This window comes from Nanorana parkeri, unplaced genomic scaffold, assembly GCF_000935625.1.
Source record: "Nanorana parkeri isolate BGI_ZX_2015 unplaced genomic scaffold, ASM93562v1 scaffold1668, whole genome shotgun sequence".
Lineage (NCBI taxonomy): Eukaryota > Metazoa > Chordata > Amphibia > Anura > Dicroglossidae > Nanorana > Nanorana parkeri.
The window spans coordinates 45,176-57,633 of record NW_017307936.1 but is presented as its reverse complement, the minus strand read 5'-3'; the positions used below and the strand labels follow the sequence as shown (position 1 = coordinate 57,633).

The following is a 12,458-nucleotide window of genomic DNA, read 5'->3' as shown; positions in this document are numbered from 1 at the left end:
ATTCTCCATTGATGGGGGAGAGGGGGGGCGGATTGCGTAACCTGGCCTTGTGGCAGCAGGGAGAGTAAATCAGGCCCTGGCTTTAACATAGAGCAACAAATCAAAACATATCTGGAGTTTATTGTAATTGCAAATACCTCTCCCGCTATAAAATGGTTAGCCCATAAAGCAACGGTTTGTGGGTTCTTAATGCAGCTTTCATGTAGACTAAAAAAAGCAGAAAATTACATTATTGAACAAAAATGATTGAGTACCATAGTCTCCAAAAGGAACACAAAAAATACCCAAATTGAAAAATTTCCAAAACATTTAACAACTATGCACCAACTTCAATCTCTGTTTAAACAGATAGATTGATCTAGACATCAAAGGAGGTAACTGCGGCTCAACGGAACATAATTGTGCACTTTTCGCAGTTAATATCTTAATGTTTATTTTGGTACCTCAAAATACAAAACCCAATCATATTAAAGTATTGCAGGGTTTTGCCTCTATTTTTCAACTGAAAGTCAACAATAATAAATCTCAAGCTTTGAACAATAAATTGCTACCCACATAAGTGACTCTCACTTATCTGGTATGCAGCTGACCCCTACTATACAGGTACAATCACTTTGACAGCCAAAACTTCCTTACTTTAAACAGATTGCACAGGGTTTAGATGTGCGAACTTCAGCTGGTTCATTAAGAACTGTACAGCGTATTGCCACCTTTAACCGCTGTGAAAAAACGGACGGGCGGCAAACTCACATGGGTGGGTTGCCGTAATTAGACACTTTTTTTTTCTGCGCATGCAGAAAAAAACCCCATCCCTTGTGAGGAGTGCCTACTGGCCGTTTGAAATACAAACGATCAGCGGCTTTATACCCGCCGATCACTTGTATGTTGTGGTTTGGGCTGCGTGCCCCCTGTTCTGCCTGATGAAGGGGATCCTGTGTGACCCCGAAAACATTGCAACAAGTGTATTGTTGCATGAAACGTCTTGAATAAATAAAAATATAAAAAAATAAAAAGTTTATAAAAAATACATACAAATAAAATATTTTTAAAATGTGAAAAAATTAAAATAAAAAAAATTCGGTTTCAGCCTGACATTTTTTATATTTCGGTTTCGTTTTCGGTTTTGACTTTTTCATTTTGGTGCATCTATAGTGCATACAATACAATTCAATGTGCAATACAAGTCAGCTTAAGAATATTGGAAGTATTTGCCATAAAATGGTGTACAAATCCTAAAAAATAGACCGATTGTAAACTGGCAAAAAAAAAATGTACAAAGGGGTTTTATTTTTGCTAAAGTAATTGTTATTTTTAACATTTGTTTAGCATGCTACCTGATATGTAAAATAATTGCTAGTAAACACACTGTACTCACCTTGTACCTTATATCAGTATAGAATTTAGTGATCTGTTAATCACACTTATTAGCAGGCACCTGCAAATATTGATGATCTGTCTAAAACCAACACATAGTCACCAAAAAGGTATCCTCAGTAGGTATTTATAAAATCAAATTGGTGCTCTAAATAATACAGATTGTAAAAGCTTCGTACATTAGGAAAACCAAATAAGCCTTTATTGTGTGATACCAGAGCCTTATTATAATTCTAAGTTGCAACATGCTAAATGTATGGGGGAAAAAAATGCTTACTTTCACTTGATGAAAAATCTTGTGATTCAAGTATGCCAGACTCTTGCAAGGATCGAATGCATGAATCGACGAGTTCTAAACCGGTGGTCAGCTCATCTTCTATGTCTTTCTGTCCTTCTGTAAAATAGGATTTGTTAATATTTTATATTTGTTGATTGAGTAAAAACTTGTCTGTTCAACTTTTAAAATTTGAAAAAGTAGTTAAGGATTATAATCTGTGAGGTTTGTATTGCTTTCTGTATCCCTTTAATGAATTTTCTTCTTACTTGATGTACCCAGTAACAACCTGTCACTAGGGGAAAAGGAAAGGGGAAATCTTCCCAGTGGGTACACAGAGGATAGAATAAACCTGGCAGACATTCTAACCCTTCCCTACTCTACTAAAAAAGTGCTTTTAGTATCATTTGTGTCCTCATAGTGTATATGTCCCCCTAAACTGTTTGGAGAATACTCCCCAAGTAAGAGAAACCTAATCAGTGATAAAAATTATGGATGCACCGATACCAGTTTTTTGGTATCTAGTACCGATAATTTTTTTCTGGTATTCACCGATACCGGATACCAATACCGGAAGATCCATTAAGGAAACCGTCTCCATGCTCCTCCCTCCGAGTCCCATCAAGGAAGCCATCTCCATGCTCCCTCGTCACCAGGTGGCGAGGAAGCATGGAGCTGGCTTTCTGGCCAATCAGGAAGACGGGGGCGGGTAATGACTACTCGTACTCAACCAAATGCTCCCGATGCCTATCCCAATACCGGAATATCCGGTATCAGGAAACCAGGTGGCGGGTCATTAACCGCCTGAAGACCAGGTGTTTAGACTCCCTTCCTGGCCAGGACATTTTTCAGTATTCAGCGCTGCAGTACTTTGACTGACATTTATTCCGTCATACAACGCTGTACTGAAATTAATTTTATACCATTTTTTGGGGACATATAGAGCTTTCTTTTGGTGGTATTTAATCACCACTGCGGTTTTTATTGTTTACTATAATTAGGAAAAATTACTGAAAATTCTGGGAATTTTTTTTTTTACATTATGTTAGGAAACATTTATTATTACCCAGTTTTTTTGTAAAATATAAAATATATAATATCGGGCATGACTGGCCGCCCGGCTTCCTGATACTGGAAGTTCCGGTATCGGGATAGGCATCGGGAGCATTTGGTTGAGTATGAGTACTCGCCCAAATAACCGGTATCGGCACCGATACTAGTATCTGTATTATTATTATTATTATTATACAGGATTTATATAGCGCCAACAGTTTGCGCAGCACTTTACAATAAAAGGAAGACATTGCAATCACAATACAATTCAAGACAAGATGGTAAGGAGGGCCCTGCCCGTGAGGGCTTACAATCTAAAAGGGAGGGGCAAGTGATACACGAGGAGGTAGCTGTGTGGGGATGAATTGTTTGGTAAAGTGATGGTTCAGTGGTCAGGTTGAGGTTGGGTAGGCTTCCCTGAAGAGATGAGTCTTAAGGGATCACCAAAAGGCAGTCAGAGTGGGAGACAGACGGACAGGTTGGGGTAAAGAGTTTCATAGGATGGGAGAGACTCTAGTGAATCCCTGGATGCAAGCATGGGAGGAGTTGACAAGGGAGTTGGAAAGCAGAATGTATTTTGAAGAGCGGAGGGGATGGTTAGGGTGATAATTTGAGACAAGGTTTGAGATATAGCCGGGGGCAGAGTTGTGGATGGTTTTGTAAGTCATTGTTAATATTTAGAATGTTATCCTTTGGGCTATTGGAAGCCAATGCAGGGAGTTGCAGACACTGAGCGGTTGGTTAGGTGAATGAGTCTAACAGCAGCATTCATTATAGAGTGAAGGGGGGATAGCCTGTGTAGAGGTAAGCCAATAATGAGGAGGGAGTTGCAATAGTCAAGCCTAGAGATAACAAGTGAGTGGATGAGTAGTTTTGAGGTTTCATTGGTGAGGAAGGGGCATATTTTGGAGATGTTGCAAAGGTGAAGGCAGCAGTATTTGGATAGTGTGTGGGGAAGAAAGGTGAGGTCCAAGTCAAAGAGGACACCTTGCACCTTGGCATGGGGGGACGGTTGGATAGTTATCAATCTCAAGGGAAAAGTTGGGGAAAGGTGCACGGGCAGGAGAAAATATAATGAGCTCAATTTTCCAAAGGTTGAGTTTTAAGAAGTGTTGTGACATCCAGACTGATATGTCAGTTAGTAAGATTAGTGACACGCAAGGACACTGAGGGGGTGAGTTGTGGAGTAGAAAGAAAGATAGATTTGAGTGTCATCGGCATAGAAATGGTATTGGAAGCCATGTGAGGTTATTAATTGACCAAGGAAAAGGTATTGATGCATCACTAATAAAAATGTTACAGAAATTATAGCTCTAACCCCATTCTGTACAAAAGTTCTGAGTAAAATTCCACTTTAATAGGAAATGTTCAGATAAACCCTAGCTGCTTATTATATTATGAAACATATTTGACAACATTAGAAAATAATTTGGATAGATACCTTGAAGGGTCTGGGAAGAAAAATGCGTTATGCAAAGAACCCTGGCCAACTGGAGGTGTGACCAGAAAGTGTGTGTGGCTGCAGTGTATGGCTTATAGTGTTGCACCTTTCTCCCTACTGTTTACAATGTTTTAGACAAAATACTGCAAGTCTTGGAGGTACACTGAGAATAAAGTGGGGGTAAAATAAGCCCCATTATTAGTGTCAGTGGGATAAATAAACCCCATATTGTTGATGTCAGTGGGTGCAAAATAAGCCCCACATCGTTTGTGCCAATGGTACAAAAATAAGCTCCATTGTTGGTGTCAGTGGAAGGATAACATGCCCCACATTTGTCAGAGGGAGAGAAATGAGCCTATCAATTTTATCAGATAGATAAAATAAACTCTAGATCAGTGGAGTTAGTAGTGGAAAATAAGCCCCATATAGTTGGTGTCAGTGAGATAAAATAAGGGCTATAAACACCGGTGTAGAGTTAAATGGTAGTATCAAAAAGTTTTATTAAATAACAATATATTATGGATTATTGCAACAATCCATACATACATGCCACTATTCAAACACACAGGGAGCTAGCTGATCAGCGCAATTAATGCCATATGCTGGTCCTCAAATGAAGGAAAAACGGGGTAGTAAAAAAGGGGGCTTTGATGGATGAGGAAAGTATATCCAATAAATTATATGAACTGCCTGGCTTTACTCAAAAAGCAATGTTCCTTGGTATTGAGTCCAATTTATGGGGTGTTCATGTCTTGGAGTAAGGGAGGTGTGTATATATGATGTTATCTTGATTGTAGAAATTCAAGTAGGATATAGCTAAATATATGGTATATGGTATATGACCCAGTGAGTATATATATATTTTGGTTGCCGCTGAGTTATGACCACACTAGGGGATTATAACTCCAATCTGTGTGTGACATGCTTAAACTCGAGTAAAATCTACTCACGGTTCCTTGGTACTCCAACCGGTCAATCTGAATCATTAGGCTGTTATCCACTTGAACATTTAGCTGATATTTTTCATCATAGCCCAGCATCAGGCTTTTCAGGTGATCCTCGAGATTAAGTCCTCCTATATAGACCACGATTTTGGACAATCCCTGTGTTTGTTTCCAAGGGTGTTTCTCGATCAAATGTAAAAACCCTTTTTCCTCCTGTAATTTAGTTTGTCCACGCCAACTGGTCAGATGTCCGACATGCAGTTAGTCAAGCTAGCATCCCGTAACTGGATGACGCGTTTCGCCCCTCCTACGTTCTCGGGGCTTCGTCAGATCCTGGTGGTTGATTTGAATCAAGGGACTTTTATGCAGTTTCTCTTGCATTGCAATTAGCCCGTTTAGTGCCGTAGATAGATTGCTTACTTGCACATTTAGTTTCTAGGTTTCTTGCCACTGGGGGGCAGGGGGGGGTTTGGGGTTTAGGGAGACAGGACCATAAGTAGGAAAGTTTTTTGGTACTACCATTTAACTCTCCGACCCTCGTTTCATAGCTGCACTTAGTTCTTAACCACCTAGGTTAGAACCAATTGTTTCAATTGTTTTCTCTTCTGAGCAGCTGAGGGTTGTTTGCTAGCCAGTGAGAGAAAATCAGGTCACTTCTGACCAATTAAGTTCCTTTTTTCCTTTTTTCTATGCAATTCTCTTGAGTGACTATTCACTCTTTCCGTACCCATTGAGTCCACGTAAATCCCGAAAATCATAGATATGAAGTAACATAATATTTGAATGCACAGTTGACGAACCGCATCAGCGCCAACTATAGAGGGTGTGGTGCGTGGGGGGAGGGAAAATTTCAAAAACCTATTACTAATATCAGTTGGGATACTTGTTTCTTTACTTAGATTAATAATAACCTCATGCAAATATGGCCTACATACTGGATGACAGTATAGATAACGAGATTAAACAAGCATTTAGGCCAAGTGGATCAATACAATATGATGATGATATTTTTATTAAATTCCGCCTGTAAAAATCTAGTAATGAAGCACCTTAATCGTAAGTGGGACATCATGTCCCTGGAGTCCTACTTGGATGCAGGCATGATCCCCAGGGGCCGAAGGCAAAAAACTATCCCAGCCGAACATTTACAAAACGAACGCTTCATATCGAAATGGAAGCAACAATGTATATCACACGGACTTGAAGTGATAAAATTAATAGTTGAGGAAGAGAGAATCCAAATGGAGGAACTACAAAAACATATAGAAAAGAGCCAACAGGATCTGGAACCATTTAAAGAGCAGGATGCCTTTCAAAAACAGAATGACATCCTCAAAAAAGAGGTAGAGAAGGCACAACGAATATTAAGAAAAATTAAGCAATCAAAGTTCTATAGAGATTCAGACGATTGGGAAAAAGATAATATCTTTGATCTCAAACGAAGTAGAAGTAGAAGCACCTCCAAAAAAAAGACGCCACCAGAATAGAAATAGATGGCCAAGGGAACATTCCACTAGCCATAGTGAGGGGGAGTCAATACTAAAAAAGTCAGTTAATTTTTTAGGGGAAACGGAGGTGTATTCCTCACAGGGACAACGAGGAAGAGAGCCAATAAGAGAACAAGAAAGAGAAAACATAAAAGGACCAGAGCAGTATCAACAACAGAAAATTACATCGAGACTAAGGAATCGGAAAAATTTAAAAATGTAAAGGAAATCCCTGACATTAAACCAGAAATTAATAACATCATTAATCTAACCAATGTCCAATTGAGTCCACACCATATCTCTCTATTGCGGAGGGGTCTCTCTTTCTCCCCGACAGAAGGTATGGATGACTTCACTATTTATAAAGATCTGAATTTATTCCTCAGGAAAGTGTATTTCAAATTATTATACTCGAGATATAGTGACCCCTGCCAGCAGTTGATGGATAAGGGAGTGGACGCAATGGATGCCCAGGTCCTAAAAGATCTACAAGCCCTGTTAGAGGAAAATCAAAGCCAAGAAAAATGGGAAGAACTAGATGAAGGCACCACCAATAGGAGCACCAATTTAAATAGTAAGTCCAAAACAATGCCCAATCTAAATCATAATCGGTTCATCAGCATGTTTAGAGACCTTGTAGAAACTGACCTGAGGACCACCAACTGGACAATTAAGGGACAAGATAATCTAACTAAAAACGAAAGAAAGGCCCTAAAAAAACTAAAGGATACACCAAACTTAATCATAAAAATGAGTGACAAGGGATGAAATGTGGTCTTATTAACGGAAGAAATGTACCTTGAAGAGGCAAATCGCCTCCTAAATGACAAAGCAACATATATGAAAATAAAAGACTCCCCCTATAAGAAGCTGGTCAGTGAACTAAATTATAAACTAGATATGGCCAAACAGGAAGGAATACTCACTAATAAAGAGTTTAATATTACAAAAATAATCAACTATAACATCCCGACCTTCTATATAATACACAAAATACACAAAAATAACACCAACCCCCCAGGCAGGCCAATCGTTTCGGCCGTTGGAGGTCCAATGGAGAATGTAGGGAAATATCTTGACAACCTTCTTAAAGACATTATGTTAAACCTCCCGTCCTACCTGAGAGATTTGGTGGACACAATAAATAAAATAACCAACATTAGAATGGAGGAAGAATACCTCCTAGTAGGATTGGACGTAGAGTCACTCTATACATCCATACCACATGTCTGGGGATTAACGGCAGTAAAAAACCATTTGGATTCTCTCTTCCCCGAAGCGCCCTTCCAAAATGAATTCATTTTGGAACTCTTAGACTTCACATTAAATAATAACTACTTCCATTTCGCAGGGACAAACTACAGACAAATCAGAGGTACATCGATGGGAGCCCCTTGGGCCCCTGCCTATGCCTGCATCCATCTAGGCATGTGGGAGCATGATGTTGTTTACCCACATCACTTATATAAACTTTATGCCAAATCCTGGTATAGCTTTATAGATGATATCCTACTAATCTGGTCCGGTTCAAAGGACCAGTTGATGGAATTCATAATGGATCTAAACAAAAATGATAGAAATATTCATTTAACGTTCACAATAGACACCCATGAGATCTCATTTCTAGACCTTAAGATTAGAGTGGAAGGGGGTAAATTAACTACCAATACCTTCCGTAAACCCACAGCGGCCAATACAGTGTTACATGCGGATAGCCACCACCCACCTTCTCTGAAGCAGGCGATACCTACAGGCCAATTTTTACGCCTAAGAAGAAATTGCACCTGAGGACTTCAAACTAGAATCAAAAGCAATGTACGCTCGCTTCAGAGAACGTGGCTACTCACATAGGACACTAAGAAGAAGTTTATCAATAGCCAAAAGAAGGAATAGGGAAGACCTCCTGAAAAGTACAACTAAAGAAGCTAAAAAAGAGACACAAGACCAGAGGGTCAGCATGATAACACAATATGGCTCTGGTTGGTCCACGTTGAAATACATACTGAATAAACATTGGCACATCCTCCAACTTTGCCCTACTCTAGCAGGGATAGTGGGCCCGCACCCCCTGGTGACAGCGAGACGTGCACGAAATCTGAGGGATGAATTGGTATCCTCTGAATTTAGGCCCACCCCCCAAGATACATGGCTGGCGAAAACTACGAAACCAAAGGGAATGTTTGCTTGTGGGCACTGCCATATATGTCCATTCGTTCAAAAAACCAAACAATTTATAGACTCAACAGGCACTTCCAACTATAATATCCAGCACTTCATTAACTGTAATACAACACGGGTCATCTATCAGTTGGAGTGCCCCTGTAAGAAGTTCTATATCGGAAAGACAAAACGTGAGCTAAACGTTAGAATTGGAGAACATTTAAGGGATATACGAAATCATGATCCAGACAGCCCACTAGCACAACACTTCTTAAAGTTTCACGGAGGAAAAATCACAGGGATAAAGGTCAATGGAATACACGCACTCAAATTATCAGCACGTAGGGGGGACTTTGACAAAGTCCTACTACAAAAAGAAAAAATGTGGATCTTTAAACTCAATACGATGATCCCAAATGGACTTAATAACGAGTGCAATCTACAGGTATTCCTCTGACCTTTACCCCTGTGGTACTCAATGTGCCAGCCCCTTACTTTCAAAATCAATTTAAATTTGTATCTATAAGACTTAATTTTAATATTTTTCTCCCCTACTTGGTGCATTAATTGGGCTGATCAGCTAGCTCCCTGTGTGTTTGAATAGTGGCATGTATGTATGGATTGTTGCAATAATCTTTTATTGACGGTGTAGGTGGTGGGTTTTGTACTGTGCATTTGCTTTGAATATGCGTGTATATTGTTATTTAATAACACTTTTTGATACTACCATTTAACTCTCCGACCCTCGTTTCATAGCTGCACTTAGTTCTTAACCACCTAGGTTAGAACCAATTGTTTCAATTAAGGGAGTGGAACTCTGGATACACCTTTTCCTTTTTTCTATAAACACTGGTGTCTCTAGGTGCAAATCATTGGTGTGAGCGCGATAAAATAAGCCTCATATTGTTAGTGTAAGTGGGGTAAAATTAGCTCCATTGTTGGTGTAAGTGGGATTAAAAGGGCTTTATTGTTGGTGTCAGTAAAATAAGCCCCAAGTTGTTGATGTCAGTGGGAAGAAAATAAGCCTCAAATCGCTGATGTCAGAGGGAGCAAAAATAAGTCTCAAATCATGTCAGTGAGAGTAAAAATTAGCATTGGTGTTCAGTGAGTACTTACATAAACCCCCACAGCATTCCCAGACAGCAGAGCTTTACTGGTGACCCAATTTTTTTCTATTGAAGTTAAAATATAATTAAGTTTCTGTCGCCACCTAGGCGTTTTGTCAGACAAGACTATGCGCGACAACATATGCTAAACAAGAAATACCTGTAAAACTTGACTCTCGAAAAAGTACATGAGCTATGAGCTTCTTTGTGGCAATTTACAGCACATTTTGTCACCATAGACTCGATAGGAAACGCAACAAGAAATTATGCACAATTTTGTGAGTTCTTAAATGCGTCTTCGCATGCGTTTGCCCATTTACATGAATGGCTCCTGTCTAAATTGGGCCTTGTATGTAAGCATGTGAGATGGGGACCTTAGATTGTAAGCTCCTTGAGGGCAGGGACTGATGTGAATGTGCACTATGTAAAGCACTGAGTAAATTGTGGATGCTATATTAATAATAATAATAAATAAGTAACCTCCATGTGTCAAATGTGCAAAAGACATGCAAAGCGAAAACGGGCGTGTTAGGAAGAAACGCTGATGCCTAGGTGTGAACGGGGACTAAAGCCTAGCTAAATGACATGGATATAAGCCACTATTTTATTCCATACCATAGACTGCATTTTGCACCCCATTTATAAAATGCAGGACCTACTCATTTTTCTCTGTCTTTTTTTAAAAAACAATTGTCTTTATTAAAGATTTTTACAGGTAATACAGTTCACAACAATCGCACTCACAGCCGTGAGAGCACACATAGAGTGCAACAAGTCAACCCATTACAATCCCTCCCCCACCATGGGAGATCTCCTTACAAAAACGTAATCCCCCAATCCCCCGCAGAAAGTGTGTGTCCCCCTATCCCCCACAGCCCCCGTGGAGTGTAAGTACATTACATAGCATTACATTTTGTACAGAGTAACATATTGAACATGTTCAAGATTATTTATGAAAAATTGAAAGAGTTTTACCCCATGTGTGTAGGGGGAAAATGCGAGGGAGAAAAGCAGTACTTGGTGGGTAAATCGGTTACACTTGTGGTGTGATAAGTATGGACATTTTTAATGAGGGGGGGTGGGGTTTGTTGTGCAGGTGTGCGGCTTCCGTTATGTTCGGACCGGGGTGTCCAACAAGTGTGCTGTAGGGAAACAAAAATTGGAGACGGAAGCGCCACTACCTGGCGCAATAATGTGGTAGAGCAGGGTGTGAGCGTAAGTGATGTACTCACCTATGGCTGGGTGAGCATTCGCTTGTAACAGTCGAGTTGAGGTGAAGCGGATAGAGTGGAGCAGTAGTGGGAACGGTCCCTCTTTTGCAGGGTGGTGTGGTGGTTGAACCAAATAAGGCAGATGGAGACACAAAAGCGAGGAGGTGAGGTATAAAGTGGTGACTGAAGAAGGGGTGGACTTCTGTAACTCAGCGTGGGGATAATGGAGAACGGCTCTCAGCGATGAAGGTGCGGCCAGTGTTGTGCCTGGGCAGAGGGCCCTGGGGTGGTCCTCAGGGTGATTGCTGACACAGGTGTCCTCTGGTGGCAGGTGCTGTCGAGCGGTGGAGCGATGTGTTGTCCTGGAAGGGGGGACTGGAGGAGAGTGGAGACGCCGGGGTGACAAAGTACACAGCAGCAGTGGAGATGGACTCACGCTGGGGCTTCCTAGCAGCCCGACTGAACTGTGTCCTACAGGGGCTTACCGGGGAAGCCTTTAGTGCGGGTGTTCGAGGTTGGGTGGGTCCGAGGTTGACGTACCGGGGGATGGAGCCCAATGTCCAGGAGCGGTTTTCTCTAGCGATGTCCGTAGAAAGATGGAGTGTTGGAGACACTCAGAAGATTCGTTGAGACCTGATTGGGCTGGCGGCGACGCGTTTCGAAGGTGAAACCCTCTTTTTCAAGCCAGTGTGCAGGGATAAAATTGGCGGGAAGTTCAGAGCACCTCCAACATGCAAAGCTGCTGCTCCCATAGATGCTGGCTAGTCTTGCCGGGGTGTAGTACACACGGTGTAGAATTTTAAATTGAATGAGCTTGTCTCGGGCAGACACCAAGTGGCTAAAAGGGGAATCCCACACATCCTCCCAGTCCTCATCCGTGAGTGCAGGAGCGTCAGCCAGCCAGGGACCCTTACAGTTAAGTGTATGTACCAATGATGTTTGAAAAAGATGCCTATACACCTCCGACAGTGGTTTGGTAAAATTTTATCTTCTCAATAGTTTCTCCAATCGGGACATCTGCACTGTGCACGTCAACCCCCCAAATTGGAACCGGAAGGCATGGCGCAACTGTAGGTAGCGGAACAGATAGGCAGTAGGGATGTGGTATTTCTCCTGCAGTTGATCAAAAGTTAGAAGGGAATTGTTTAAGGTAAGATCTCCTAGCGTTCCAATTCCCTTTCCAGGCCAAACGTGGAAATCAGGTATGTTTAAGAAATGAGATAGGAACGGGTTTTTCCAGAGAGGAGTATGTGGGGACCATCCCTGGTTGGTCAGACCCAGCTGCTTACAGATGGAGGACCAGGCCATAATCGTAGCTCTCATAGACACCGTGACAGGGCCGTCAATATTGATTGGACCCTGGACAAACATTTTCATTTTCTTGACCCCCCCCCCCCCCCCCGCCCGT

At 41.2% G+C, this 12,458-nt stretch overlaps 1 protein-coding gene across 1 annotated transcript in view; it reads right to left on the bottom strand.

Annotated features, from left to right (window-relative positions):
- LOC108799244 (catenin delta-2-like) overlaps positions 1–12,458 on the bottom strand; it is a 292,772-nt gene that overhangs the window by 248,879 nt on the left and 31,435 nt on the right. Inside the window, exon 2 of the mRNA XM_018571079.1 lies at positions 1,652–1,768. Coding sequence (XP_018426581.1) covers positions 1,652–1,768 — 117 coding nt within the window. The remainder of the gene's footprint in view (positions 1–1,651; positions 1,769–12,458) is intronic.